This window comes from Petromyzon marinus, chromosome 5 (assembly GCF_048934315.1).
Source record: "Petromyzon marinus isolate PM22_M1 ecotype Great Lakes invasive population chromosome 5, UKy_Petmar_22M1.pri1.0, whole genome shotgun sequence".
Lineage (NCBI taxonomy): Eukaryota > Metazoa > Chordata > Hyperoartia > Petromyzontiformes > Petromyzontidae > Petromyzon > Petromyzon marinus.
Window position 1 is genome coordinate 22,538,235 of NC_133671.1, and position 14,981 is coordinate 22,553,215.

At 61.3% G+C, this 14,981-nt stretch overlaps 1 protein-coding gene across 2 annotated transcripts; it reads left to right on the plus strand.

Moving 5' to 3' along the window:
* Window positions 1-851: 851 nt before the first annotated feature.
* LOC116939238 (annexin A2) lies at window positions 852-13,868 on the plus strand. 2 transcript variants are annotated; one of them, XM_032947400.2, is made up of 13 exons: window positions 852-989; window positions 4,460-4,540; window positions 4,871-4,967; window positions 6,220-6,314; window positions 6,974-7,087; window positions 10,360-10,450; window positions 10,758-10,837; window positions 10,998-11,054; window positions 11,382-11,475; window positions 11,610-11,705; window positions 12,046-12,104; window positions 12,532-12,651; window positions 13,077-13,868. In XM_032947400.2, exons 2-13 carry the CDS (start codon window positions 4,481-4,483, stop codon window positions 13,137-13,139), a joined length of 1,026 nt encoding a protein of 341 aa, XP_032803291.1. In that variant the 5' UTR covers window positions 852-989; window positions 4,460-4,480; the 3' UTR covers window positions 13,140-13,868. The 2 variants fall into 2 exon arrangements, with proteins under 2 accessions (XP_032803291.1, XP_032803290.1); XM_032947399.2 differs by lacking the exon at window positions 852-989 and adding an exon at window positions 1,367-1,525.
* The last annotated feature ends 1,113 nt before the right edge of the window (window positions 13,869-14,981 follow it).

Sequence of the window (14,981 nt, forward strand, 5' to 3'; positions counted from 1 at the left end):
GACCCCGGGGATGGGACCCCGGGGATGGGACCCCGGGGATGGGACCCCGGGGATGGGACCCCGGGGATGGGACCCCGGGGATGGGACCCCGGGGATGGGACCCCGGGGATGGGACCCCGGGGATGGGACCCCGGGGATGGGACCCCGGGGATGGGACCCCGGGGATGGGACCCCGGGGATGGGACCCCGGGGATGGGACCCCGGGGATGGGACCCCGGGGATGGGACCCCGGGGATGGGACCCCGGGGATGGGACCCCGGGGATGGGACCCCGGGGATGGGACCCCGGGGATGGGACCCCGGGGATGGGACCCCGGGGATGGGACCCCGGGGATGGGACCCCGGGGATGGGACCCGTGACATTCGAGACCCACTCGAGTCCCTTCTGCGCTTATCTAGGGCCGGCGGGAAGGTGATCACAATATCCCCCAAAGTTACCCAACTAACCCGTTAACTATCCACCACCTCCACCCACCTCCCCACTCATCCACCACTGTTCAGGAACTCTACACCATCACCTATCAGTCTCAACACCACCAGCACCGCCCCTCCTTTATATCCCACTGTCTTCCTGTGGCTCCGCGAGCCTCGCCCGCTCCCCAGGGGTCTCATGACTCAAACACCCCGAGCCCCCCCCCCCTCTCCCTGTTCCAGATCCACCAACACAGAACGTTGTTAGCAAAACCCGGACCAGATCACTACATTCCTGCTCCGCGCCCTGACGAGTTTCCTCCGCAGCAGCGCCCCGTGTGTAAAGTCTCATTCGACGCAGGGAATCCACGATGCAAGAGTTCCAGAAATCCATGTTCCGGGTTTTTGCAGCCACTTAAATTGGCAAGCGAGACAAAAGACCTGGCCATCTGGGAGCGGGCAGAAGGGCGTGTCGAGCTGCAGGCTGGGCAGGGCCAGGCAGGGCTCATATAACTGCGGGGAGAGGCACGCACCGCGGCTGACTCCGGTGATCGCCGTCTCTTTCTGCGCCACTCCTCGGTGAGTCGCGTGTGCGCCCTGCCGCCGCCGCCGGAGCGAGGGGGTTCCAGGGGGTTTATCGGGGTCCCTGCTCCCAGACCGCCCGCCCTAACCCGAGGCGGAGACAGGGACCCACGCGATCGGGGGGCAGGGATAACAGAAGCTCGCGAACTGAGTGGAGGTGTCCGGCTAAGGGCCGGTGCTACGCTTAAAGTGCCGAGCGCTGCGCGCAAAGAGAACGCAGACCCCCCCCATCGCTCCCTACGCCCAGCGGCAGCGGCGGGGCGTGGCACTGCGGGCTGAGTGGGCGCCGTGGTGTGCAGGGAGGGTTCGTGCCAGCGCGGTGGTGTGAGTCGGAGCGTGTAGCTGCAGCCGTGTGCGGGAGTTCGCGGTGGTGTAGCAAGAGGCGCGGAATGTGGAGAGGGGGGCGCGGTGCAGGGGAGGGGGGTGATGATGTGGCGCGCGGGGCTCGTTCACATAACTTGCCCCGACAAGAACCGTGGACTACTCGGGGGAGCTTTGCGTCTTTGTTGATACTCTGCGTGAGCCGTGGAAAGGTGAGCGCTCGCTCGGAGTGCTTTCACAAAAGTCGGCACACGCCTCGTGACACAGCACAGCCTCGGTAACAGAAACCATCATTATCACCAGAGTACAGCCACAGTACACACACCTTCATCACCACAGTACACACACCTTCATCACCACAGTACACACACCATCATCACCACAGTAGACACACCATCTTCACCACAGTACACACACCATCTTCACTACAGTACGGCCACAGAATAGACACGGCACAAAAACCATCATCACAGTGCAAGCGCGGAACTCGCACAATCATCTCAACAGCACAGGCGCACTACTCAACCCATCGTCGCCAGTCGCAGTGCACGCCCAGTACTCCAGTATGTGGCACGCGTGCAAGGCTCGGGGTGGAGGACCGACGCTTGACTCGCGGTTACGATTCAAGAATCCATTCTGAGTCTCTGTTCAGTCTCGGTGGGGCGGGTGGAGGGAGAGAGAGGAGTACGGGGGGGGGGGGTTAGAGGGATGAAAGTTGAGTTTTGGGGGGCTGGGAGGGGTCGATGGGAGTTGGGGAAGATGGGGGGGGGGGTTGGGACTCCGGCTCCGCGGAGTCAATCCGTGAAGTGTTTGTGTTAATGCTCGAAGCGTGGCCGCTCCGCGTGTGGAACAAGAGAGCAGAGTGCAGAGTACAGAGCGGATTGCACACATCCCGTCAGCCACGCGGCCTGCGGGGGAGTGCAGAATTTGCATCAGCATTGGTTCAACATTCGGTGTCTCATCCGCAGTCCGGCCCTACGTGACCACACACACGAGAGATGTCTCACTGGGCGCGCGTTTCGGTCATCCTCACCGGCGGAGGGATCCGCTCCACGTTTTGCGCGTTCGGGTTCGGAAACCGGTTTTGTGTTGCAGGTGCGGCTCGTAAACTGGCATAAGAGCGCCCCCCCCACTCCACCGCCCACTCCACCCCCCATTCCACCCCCACCCCACCCCCATCCGTTTCCATTCCCTCATCGTAGCCTGGGCCAGGGCGTTGAGCGCGATGTTATGAGAACAGTCACCGTCGTCACGAGCAGTAACAATCGTCACGATCAGTAACAATCGTCACGATCAGTAACAATCGTCACGATCAGTAACAATCGTCACGAGCAGTCACCGTCGTCACGAGCAGTAACAATCGTCACGATCAGTAACAATCGTCACGAGCAGTAACAATCGTCACGATCAGTAACAATCGTCACGAGCAGTAACAATCGTCACCTGCGACTGTGACCAACGAGATTCCCTAGCATCGCCATTCGACTACTCGAGCAGCTATGGCCACCTGGTCCGGTAGCGGCTCTATCCACTGCTGGATGAGGTCGTCTCGAGCCGACACACTGCTCTATCCACTGCTGGATGAGGTCGTCTCGAGCCGAAAGACTTCTGACCCAGAGGCCACGAGACGATTGGAGTTCATTTTACAACAACACGGAACACCACAAACACAAACAACGAACACAAACAACACAAACAAAACAAACAAGAACAAACAACAAGACAAACAACACCGCGTGTGGCCTTAAAATAAAATATATAATGGGTGACGTTTCGGGCAACGATCCTCCACAGCAAAGCAAAGCGGTGACGTCTCGTCAGGCGACAAAGCGACATCGTCGCTCACAGGGGTCTGGGAAAGGGGGGACGGAGCCCCCCTTGACGCTCACAGTGGGACGAGGGGGCGGTTTAGAGACGGGGAACCGCGAGCGCGTGAGCTGCTCCGACTCCACACCCCAGGGAATGCGCGCAGGGTAACGCGATCGGTTACCGAGCACCCCGGGAGAGTCGCGGGAGTAGTCGGGGGGGGGGGGGGTTCTATCTTTTTGGACGCTGCGATGGCGAGGAGATATCTGCCTCGCCTGCGACAGCGGAGTTTCATGGGTTGGTTCCGGGAGCCTTACGACGCCTGTGGACGGCGTTGTGGGGTCGTCGTGTTCCTCTCCCGGGTTCCTCCCGTTTTGCCCTCCACATTTAGAAGAGGCGTTTGGATTATTTGGCTGCTACTATAAATGATCACAAATGAAGGTAACGTCACTCGATGAGCTATCACAATGCGTGGCCAGATCGCCAGGGTGTGATATATACGAGACATTCACTCCGTCTCTGTCTCTCGACGTGTCCGTGTGGGTGCGAGAGTACGTGTGTGTGTGTGTGTACGTGTGTGTGTGCGTCTCATATCACCGTGTTTTGTATCTCCAAGTGTCAGAGCGCAGTGTTTATTTATGAGTTTGTGTGTGTGAGTGGGTCTCATGTATCCGGGCGTCTGAATTATCCGTGTATTACGGAGCGTGCGTGTGTTAATGTGTCTCCGATATTGCTGTTTCTGTGTTTTAGTGTCTTTTGTGTGCGAGTTCATTAGCAATCCTGTCTCTAGCTCTGTGTGCACGCATCGATCTGCCTCTGTGCAAGCGCGTGTGCATCTATCTGTATATCTGTGTCTCGATGTATCCGAGTGTGGGTCTCCACACGTATCTGAGTGTGTCTCTCTCCACGTATCTAAATCTCTCTCTCTCTCTCTCCCCATCCCCTGGCCGCATCCCAGACCCCAGTGAGGACCCCCCCACCCCCCTCTTGGCTTCTCCTCCCTCGCGAGCCCCGCGGCGCCCCGGGTGGGATGGGTAGGGGGGGGGGGCTCGTCACGTGCCCCCCGTGCTGTGTGGCTCAGACGAGACGCTGATTCGCCTTCGTGTTATTCCTGCCCCTGCCAGGCGGCCGAGTCGTTTCATAATCGCGCGATTGTTCCCAGACCTCGTCCGGACCCCTGTGGCCGAGTGGGAATGAGTGCTGCGCGCTCGGGGTGGGGGTGCGGTTGGGGGGGGGGGTCTCTCGTGGGGGGGGGGGCTGCGCTCGTGTTCCCCCCCCGCCGCCTTCTCCTCCACCGGTGTCCCACTCGTGTCGTCGTGTCCCTGTGCGCGGCTGCTCAGGTCCCACTGCACGCTGCCAAGATGATGGTCCACGAGCTGATGAAGCACATGAACCGTGGCGAGGGGGACACCGAGCTCCCGGTGAGTCCCCTCGCAGGGATCCCCCCGGGACGGGGGACTGCTTCCCTCGTCGGGTAAAAGGCGCAGCCCTGCAACTGCTCGCTCGTACTACTATTGGGGAAATGGCCTCCGCGAGAGGGAGCTGTCGAGGGTATTTGGCCTCCTCTTCCCACGCTGGCCAGACGTGTGGGAAGTGCCCACACTTCAACCCACCGGCCACACGTGACCTGCCGATCTACTGTGTCTGAACTTCTTTCGCACCCTACGTAGCCGCCCGTGCCCATCGGAGGTGCGGGGCTAATCGCGATGAACCCGTTTAAAGTTGACCCCTCTCCCACCGCCACCCCACAGATTCCCGTCACCTCGTTCCGCGGGGTGGAGAAGACCCAGCCCAACTCCAACGCCAAATCCGACGCCGAGGCCATCGAAGCCGCCATCAAGACCAAGGGTGCGCACTCGCCACAGCTCGCCACAGCTTGCCCCCACCCACACTCACCACTCACCCACACACACCACTCACCCACACCACACCACTCACCCACACCACTCACCCACCCACACACACTCACCACTCACCCACACACACCGCCACTCACCCACACACACCACTCACCCACACCACTCACCCACCCACACACACTCACCACTCACCCACACACACCGCCACTCACCCACACCACACCACTCACCCACACCACTCACCCATCCACACACACTCACCACTCACCCACCCACACCACTCACCCACACACACCGCCACTCACCCACACACACCACTCACCCACACACACCACTCACCCACCCACACCGCCACTCACCCACACCACACCACTCACCCACACCACTCACCCACCCACACACACTCACCACTCACCCACCCACACCGCCACTCACCCACACACACTCACCCACCCACACCGCCACTCACCCACACCGCCACTCACCCACACAAACCGCCACTCACCCACAACGCCACTCACCCACAACGCCACTCACCCACCCACACTCACCCACACACACCGCCACTCACCCACCCACACTCATCACTCACCCACACACATCACTCACCCACACACACCACTCACCCACCCACACCGCCACTCACCCACACCACACCACTCACCCACACCACTCACCCACACACACTCACCACTCACCCACCCACACCGCCACTCACCCACACACACTCACCCACCCACACCGCCACTCACCCACACCGCCACTCACCCACACACACCGCCACTCACCCACAACGCCACTCACCCACCCACACTCACCACTCACCCACACACACCGCCACTCACCCACACACACCGCCACTCACCCACCCACACTCACCACTCACCCACACACACCGCCACTCACCCACACACACTCACCACTCACCCACACACACCGCCACTCACCCACACACACCGCCACTCACCCACAATGCCACTCACCCACCCACACTCACCACTCACCCACACACACCGCCACTCACCCACACACACCGCCACTCACCCACACACACCGCCACTCACCCACACACACTCACCACTCACCCACACACACCGCCACTCACCCACACACACCGCCACTCACCCACACACACTCACCCACACACACACCGCCACTCACCCACACACACTCACCACTCACCCACACACCGCCACTCACCACTGCTCACCCAGCACTCGCCCCTCCCCCGCGCCCGGCAGGAGTGGACGAGCTGAAGATCATCGACGTCCTCACCGACCGCAGCAACGTTCAGCGGCGCGCCATCGCGCAGTCCTACCAGCAGCTCTACGGCAAGGTGGGGGGTGAGGGGGAGTGGGTGAGGGGGAGTGGGTGAGTGGGTGAGGGGGGGTGGGTGAGGGGGTGAGGGGGAGTGGGTGAGTGGGTGAGGGGGGGTGGGTGAGGGGGAGTGGGTGAGTGGGTGAGTGGGTGAGGGGGAGTGGGTGAGTGGGTGAGGGGGGGGTGGGTGAGGGGGGGTGGGTGAGGGGGGGTGGGTGAGGGGGGGTGGGTGAGGGGGGGTGGGTGAGGGGGGGTAAAATCCTCTTCTTCAAAATCCAAATACTGGACCCGCCGTCGCCTTGGGTGAGCGACACGGAGCTCCACGACCCCTACACCTCTTCACGGGGAGACCCCTACACCTCTTCACGGGGAGACCCCTACACCTCTTCACGGGGAGACCCCTACACCTCTTCACGGGGAGACCCCTACACCTCTTCACGGGGAGACCCCTACACCTCTTCACGGGGAGACCCCTACACCTCTTCACGGGGAGACCCCTACACCTCTTCACGAAACCCCTACACCTCTTCACGAGGAGACCCCTACACCTCTTCACGAGGAGACCCCTACACCTCTTCACGAGGAGACCCCTACACCTCTTCACGAGGAGTTGCTGATCCCTCACGGGGGCCCCCCTCTCCGTCACCGTATCCCCGTACCCCCCTGCCCCGCCCCCAGGACATGCCGAGTGCCCTCAAGGCGGCGCTGTCGGGACGCCTCGAGTCCGTGGTGCTCGGCCTCCTCAAGAGCCCCGCGGAGTTCGACGCCGACGAACTCAACTGGTCCATGAAGGTGAGGGGGGAGGGTGGGGAGGGTGGGGGGAGGGTGGGGAGGGTGGGGGGAGGGTGGGGAGGGTGGGGGGAGGGTGAGGAGGGTGGGGGGAGGGTGAGGAGGGTGAGGAGGGTGGGGGGAGGGTGAGGAGGGTGGGGGGAGTGAGACAATAAAAGGTGAGTGGAGGTCGGATTGGGGTGGAGTGAGTAGAGTGCGTGGAGAGGTGAGTGGAGGGGGTGAGGGAGTGGCGGGGGGGGGGTGAGGAGGGCGAGGGGTTTGGGTGGAGGTGAGCGGATGAGGTGGTGAGCGGGGGGGGGGTAAGGAGGTGAAAGGGGGTGAGTAGGGGGGGTGAGTGGGAGGGGGTGAGTGGGGGGGGTGAGTGGGGGGGTGCAGGCGGCGAGGATTTGAGTGGTGGAGCAGGGTGGACTGTAAAGAGAGAGACAAGGGGGTGAGTGGATGGACTGAGGAGGAGTTAATGGCGAGGGTGGGTGGTACATGGAGGTGAGTGGAGGTGAGTGGAGGAGGATCAGGAGCCGTCGTCTCTGCTGGAGTCGGGGCTGTGGGTGGATCGAATCACGTCCGGTTGGCAGCGCCGTGGGACCGTCGTTGCGATGTCCCCCTGTGCGGTGACTCCACGATCCCGACAGCCGGGCTCTCCACGAAGCCTCCTCACGGCATCGCAACAACAGCAGCAGCATCGTGCCCTTCACTCGCCCACAGTCGCCTCTCGGAGTCACAAGACTCGTTATCAGGAGGGTTGGGATGTTGGCCACGAGCTCCACCATCGTTGAGAGGCTGGCTTCGTGTGGCAGGGAGCCCGAGAACCCCCGGAGAAAACCCCAAAACACGCACAAGAAGTAGGGGTGGAGAGCGACGACCCTCAATGCTCCGCACAGATGGATTCAACGATCCATTGCAGTGCTGCCATCTGCTGGCCATCTCCCGGTCAACGCTAACACGACGAGCTGTGAAACCGGCCCGGGCAGTCTCTCCCAGCCCGTCTCTCCCAGCCCGTCTCTCCTAGCCCGGCCCGCGTGGCTTGTGGTTGAGTTCACTGCAAGCGCATTCCGGTCGCCGGCGAAGACCATGAGGTGTGAATACCGTGGGAGCATACTGTACCATCAATCAGACTCTATGATCTGAAGGGTGTATAAATCCGACTGTGCGCGTGGCTGGCGCACAACACCCGTCCCGTGACCTCCTGCCAGCGAGCCTCCGACGCCTCGTGGCCTCAAGGTGCACCTAGCCTGGCACAAATGCCGTGGTGATGTCACCACTTGCTAGTTGAGTGTGTGTGTGTGACGCGTGTGTGTGTGTGACGAACTTAAGACCTGGGTTCGACTCCCGCCTGTGAATATCTGAACGGGTCCTGGGGTGGACTGAACCCTGAACGAGTATCTGGTGAACGTCGTCACTGGGGAGACAAAGGTGGCCGTACGCGGTGCTGGTCACGTGTGCCGGTCCGGCCTTGACAGCACTTGCCCGAACAGCGTCGTGTGGGCTACACGGGGAATCTTTCTCTTTGTGAATGGGTGTGCCCGCACGTGGGGGTTGGGCGCGTGCGGGGGGGGTCCGCGTCTGGGATGTTTCGACAAGAGACTGCGAACGCGACTCCGTGTGTGTGTGTACGAGAGCCGTGTGTGTCTGTACGTGTGTGTGTACATGTGTGTGGGTGTGTGGGAGCCGTGTGTGTGTACATGTGTGTGGGTGTGTGGGAGCCGTGTGTGTACGTGTGTGTGGGTGTGTGTGGGTGTGTGTGTGTAGGTGTGTGGGAGCCGTGTGTGTGTGGGTGTGTGTGTGTACGGGAGCCGTGTGTGTGTACGTGTGTGTGGGTGTGTGGGAGCCGTGTGTGTACGTGTATGTGTGTGTACGGGAGCCGTGTGTGTGTGTACGGGAGCTGTGTGTGTACGGGTGCCGTGTGTGTGAGTGTGTGTACGGGAGCCGTGTGTGTGTGTACGGGAGCCGTGTGTGTGTTAGCGCGCTGCACTACGAACCCGGCGACCCGAGTTGGATTCCAACATCAGTGTCGAGTATTTTAAACGGTTCTCGATCTCCCTCGGTCTTCAACGAGTACCTGGTACGATGCATGCACACAGGCACTAGGGGGACAAAGGCAGCTCGGCGTGTTGTTGTGCCGTGCGGGCCTTTGTAGGCGCTCGCTTAACAGCACTTGCCCCAAGTCTGGTGGAGGCTATACGGAGGATCCTTGCCTGTATTTGTGGGTGCGAGAGAGCGCATGTGTGGCTGTCCGTGTGTGTGTTAAAGGGTTTACGGCGACAGTGAATGGGTGTGGCCGCTCCCCGACCGCTCGCCCCACCACCTCGCCCCAACTTCCACACCGCCCCAACCCCGCCACCAATTATTCTGGACGCGACCCAGTCCAGCGCCTGGCTCTGCCCGGGCTCCCGAGCCACAGCCACGCGGCACCCCACGCGTCTCCTCCCCGCGACACGGAACAGAGCCCCCCCCCCTCCCCGTCTCTCTCTCCACGTGGCCACGAGCACAGCTGCCCGAGCGCGCCATCTCACAGAGCTCATACAGGCAGGGTCGATGCCGCTTCATGTTCTACTTAAACACAAGACCGCCTCCAAGTCGGTCACTCTCTATCCGCTGCTGGCTCTCGACATTCCTATGCCGAGGGCAAGTCCATCCCCGTGAGACCACTGACGGCTGGCTAACGTTCACCGCAAAGTGGTGCCTAATCGGGGGGTGGGAATCGATTTGCTCTGTCGATGGTTTCCTCCAAGTTGCAAACATTCGCCGCAATGTTAAAAGCAACAGACCCCGATCACAAGTCGACGGGGGGGGGGGGGCAGGAAGGGAAAAGTCGAAGCACCTCGCACGATGCCCGCCTGCGTAGGGACGCAGATCAGACGCTGCTGTAGCTGCGGGCTGTAGCTGCAGCAGCTGCTGCTGTAGATGTTTCACATCTGTGTTGACGCCACTGTACGCGGCCTCGCTCCGTTTCCTGGCATCCGCGAGCAGTGAGATCACTGCCCGGGCAGCAGCAACAGCGGCGGCCCGGACAGCACGCGGAGGAAGCCCGGCTGGGGGGGGCGATGGGCGGGGGTGGGTCCCGCTCTGTGAAATTCCACTCCAGTCCCGTCCAGATTTAGTGCTTGGGACGAGAGAGGGGGTGAAGCGTTGCTCAAGCTGTAGAGAAACCTCCCTGCCCCCTCCTCGCACTGCCAGCAGCGACAAGAGCAGCGAGACATTGCAGGGCTGCCCCTTCACATTCGTAATTGAATGACGTCGTTAACCTCATCCCCTGCCCCCCCCCGTTCTGTCTCTAGGGCCTTGGCACGGACGAGGAAACGCTCATCGAGATCCTCGTGTCTCGCTCCAATGCGCAGCTGCGCGAGATCGGCAAGGTCTACAAGGCCGGTGGGTGCCGAGTGTTGCCCTGCGGCGGATTGTCCCGGCCTCGCGGTCGTACTGGGACCCTCCGCACGCTCCCCGTTCCAATATTCGGGTTCCCTTTTGGAGTCCCCTCGCATCATCTCGCTCCCTCGGTTCTCCGAGCAACATTTCCCGGTCTGCACTCACGACGTCGGTGCTGTTTGTTGCTGGCCGCTTGGCGCTTTGAGTTCCTGGCCTCTCAGTAACCGTGATGAATAAATAAAATATGCCCCGAGTCGGTTCTGATCTCGCGCTCTCCCTCGTTGTCCCCCCACCGTGTCCACTCACGAAGTGAACAAGGTGGAGCTCGAGAAGGACATCAGCTCGGACACGTCCGGAGACTTCCAGAAGCTGCTGCTGGCGCTCGCCAAGGTGGGAAGCTTTGGCAACGCGGCCCTGCCGCCAATAATCCCCCAGCTGCTGGGGTCTCCCCCAAGAGGCACCCCAAGAGGCACCCAAGAGGCCCCCTGCTCACCATCGTTCCCTCCTCTGATCTGTGCTCCTCTACCACCCCATTCGCCCTCCTCCCCAGGGGAACCGAGATGAGAGCAGTAACATCGACGAGGAGCTCGTGGAGCAGGACGCGCGGGTGAGACCCGCACGGCACGGCACCGCCACAGCACCACGGCACCACAGCACCACACCACAGCACCACACCACAGCACCACACCACAGCACCACGGCACCACAGCACCACACCACACCCGGGTTCGCCGTTCCCTGCCAAGGCCTCGTTAACTGCGGACACGTGGTCAATGCTGCCCCTCTACCAAGGTGGACATCCCCTGCCGCTATCAATACCCGGGATGGAGCACACGTTATCCGTTGCGTGTTGCTGGCCGCTTGGCGTCGCGAGGGCCGTGCCGGGCGCGCGAGTGATTGAGTGGAACCCCCCAACCCCCCCCCCCCCGTGCAGGATCTGTTCGCGGGCGGCCTGCAGAGGAAGGGCACCGACGTCCCCAAGTTCATCAGCATCTTCACCTCGCGAAGCCTCCCCCACCTCAATAGAGGTGCGTGGCCTCCAGCGGTCACCGTGACCTTGGGACCTTGCGCGTGGAGGGGATGGATTGGGTCGTCCCCCCCCCCCGACTTGTGATACGGGCTCATACCACCCCCACCCCCACCCCCGTGTGTACGTGTGCAGTGTTTATTGTCTACAAGAACTTCAGCGAGATCGACATGGAGGGCACCATTAACAAGGAGGTGAAGGGAGACCTCAAGGACACGTTCCAGGCGCTGGGTAAGTGGGCGCCGTGGGGAGCGAGATGGGAAGCCACCCACACACTAGCACACTCACCCTGCCAATCCTCACCCACCCACACACTAGCACACTCACCCTGCCAATCCTCACCCACCCACACACTAGCACACTCACCCTGCCAATCCTCACCCACCCACACACTAGCACACTCACCCTGCCAATCCTCACCCACCCACACACTAGCACACTCACCCTGCCAATCCTCACCCACCCACACACTAGCACACTCACCTTGCCAATCCTCACCCACCCACACACTAGCACACTCGCCTTGCCACCGACCCTAACCAGTGTTTGTTGTTGTTTGTTGTTGTTGCAGTGAAGTACATCCAGAACCCGCCCGGCTTCTTCGCTGACAAACTCTACGAGTCCTTGAAGGTGAGGGCGGGCGTCTCGGGGTCATCGTGTGCCTCCAATGGCCAGACACACGGACACGCTCACGGAGAAAAGACAAAGATCCCCCATATAGCCTTAACAGACTCTTGCGGTAAATGCTGTTAGCAAGCACCTAATGAGGCCGGCACTGCACACAAGGGGGTGGGTGACCAGCACTACACCCGGCTGCCTTTGTCTTCCTCGTGGTGATGTTTACACACTGCACTGGGTACTCAGTTGAGTCGGAGTCGACCTAGGAGAGGCCCAGGACCAGTTCAGAGGATCGTCACTGGTGTTGGCTCCTCACGTGACTCTTCATGTGACTTCCATGTACACGTGACTCTTCACGTGCAAGAGACCACCCCCCCCGCCCCCCCCCATGCAGGAGTGACCCCAGGTGGACAATTGTGACCCCGTGTGTGCGTGGCAGGGTGGACTCAAGGAGAAGGTGCTGACGCGTGTCATGGTGTCGCGCTGCGAGATCGACATGATGGACATTCGCAAGCAGTTCAAGGACAAGTATGGGAAGTCGCTGTACTCCTTCATCACCGTGAGTCCCACTCGGCAGCTCGATAGCCCCCCCCCCCACCTTACAACGCGACCTCGCAGTGACCCCTGACAGGCGACGATTGTGGCAACGGCCAGTCTCCGGAGCAGGGAAAGAAGCGACTCTCTGTTTCAGTGCAATGCCACCAATGGTAAAGCAGCTGCTGGCGCAAGAGTGACGGTCCTACCTGCTCTGTGGAGTGAGTGGTACTCTCGTAAAATGTCGCCTATTATACACACACACACAGTGCACGGATATTGCCACTGGTTGGCTGCAGTATTGACGAATATGAGGCCTCATGCTGTCATGCACCACCACAGCTCCACGGAGTTATTCTATACTGATGAGCGAGTGACCCCTCCCCCCCCTCGATGGGCGAGTGACCCCTCCCCCCCCTGATGGGTGAGCGTGTGTCTGTGTCGGGGCAGGCGAAGACCAAGGGTGACTATCAGAAGATCCTGTTGGCCATGTGCGGCGGGGATGACCTGTGATCCTCCACGGGGGTCCAAGCTGCGGGGGCGGCCGTGAGGGTGCACGGATCAAGATTTACCCCCCCCCTCCCGCACGCATACATACACGGGGCTCCGAGTCACACCCATGTCAATATTGAATTGTGTTCTTAGACTCGCCATCGACACCATCATCATTGCCATTACCACCGCCGCCCTGCACCGTGGAGGCCACGTGGGTCAGGGCCCCAAGTCGCCGGGTGGTTTTTTTTTTGGGCCGATTATCCCAGCGATGCCGTCCTCATCACCGCGTGGGCTAACCGCGTGGCATCACCGCACGGACTGGCCGCGCGATGATGACACGTGGAGTCACCGTGGAGTTCCACTGCTTCCTTTGCAAAGACGCGAACCGGGGTCGTGTGGTCGTGGGGTCGCGAGTTTGCGGCTTGGGGTCTCGAGAGCGCCCGCCGTCCGGTTGGCATCCTCTGTGGGTCGACTGCCACCGGGTGCCCGACGCGCGGGTTCACTCACAATCGCCACGCCGTCCCCGCGCGACGTCGCGAACCAGGCCACGGTGCCGTCTTGTTCGCCGCTCCACAGAGACGGGAGCGTTATCCGCGGACCAGAGGGGAGCACATACCACGTGACGCGCCCCGGTTACAATAGCAGTCGTCACTCGCAACTCGCGTCACCGCTTTGCGGAACCTCTTGTCGCTGGCAACTGTCCCATTGTGCAGACTCAATAGTGCCTCAATAAATCCTGTAACCTCCTCCTCGCTCCAGTCTCGTGATGTCTCCACTGGACGGGACCAGGGGCCCGGCGAATCGAGGGGGATTAGTGGGGGACAGTGCAAGGAGAACGCAGTGAGGTTGGGCAGCAGTCCCCAACCTTTTTGGCACCAGGGACCGGTTTCGTGGAAGGCAATTTTTTCACAGTGTGGGAAAGAGGCGCGGACGGAAGTGGTAAATAATAAAATAATGGGCGGGCCACGCGCGGACTCACCGCTCACCTCCTGCTGTGCGGCCCGGTTCCTAACAGGCCACGGACCGGTACCGGTCCACGGCCCGGGGGTTTTGGACCCCTGGGTTAGGGGATCCTGCACAGAGGAAGGTGTCAGAGAGGCCCCGGAGTCGGATTGGGATGGGGGTACGGGGTCTGTGTAGCTCTTTTTGATAGCACAACGAAGTGGCTCATGTGGAAATGCATAGTAGCCAAATACTCTAAACACGAGCTTCTAAAAATGGAGGGAAAACCCGGAGGACCTGGATAAAAATCCACGCAACAACCACAGGGAGAACATACAAACTCCAAATATACAGCAGGCGTCCGGGTCGGGATCGAACCCACGATCTCCTGCATACCAGGCGAGGGAGTCAACATCTCGCCACCGCGGCAGGCTGCACCTAATCCCCAACTCCAGATCTAACCCACAGCCCTACATCCGCACTAACAGGCACGTGTCTACACCTCGCCATAGCTTAACTATACCCTTCGCCCAAATGTAATCGGATACGATCCTTCCTCTATCCGAACCCTTAAACCCCCACAACTCTCACCCTGACGCAAGCTCCAGCCCGAACGGGTGGCGCAGCCATCGGGTTGCAGGCGGTGCAACTGCTCCGGGGCCCATGGGGAGAAGGGGCCCAGACGCCGGACTACGAGAAGGGAGAAGGGTGGGGCGCTTGGACTCTGTCGGGGTGGTGGACCCCATTCCATAGCTCGCAGCAGGGCCCGTGCCCACCACGCGACGCCACTAACCCAGAGCCCAACTCCCGCACCTCCACTGAGTCCGTCCCTCGCCCTGTCTCTCGCTCCCCTCTCCCGAGCACGAACCCCGCCGTGTCTGCGCGGCGCCTGCGCGAGGAGGGGGGGGGGGCGCGAGT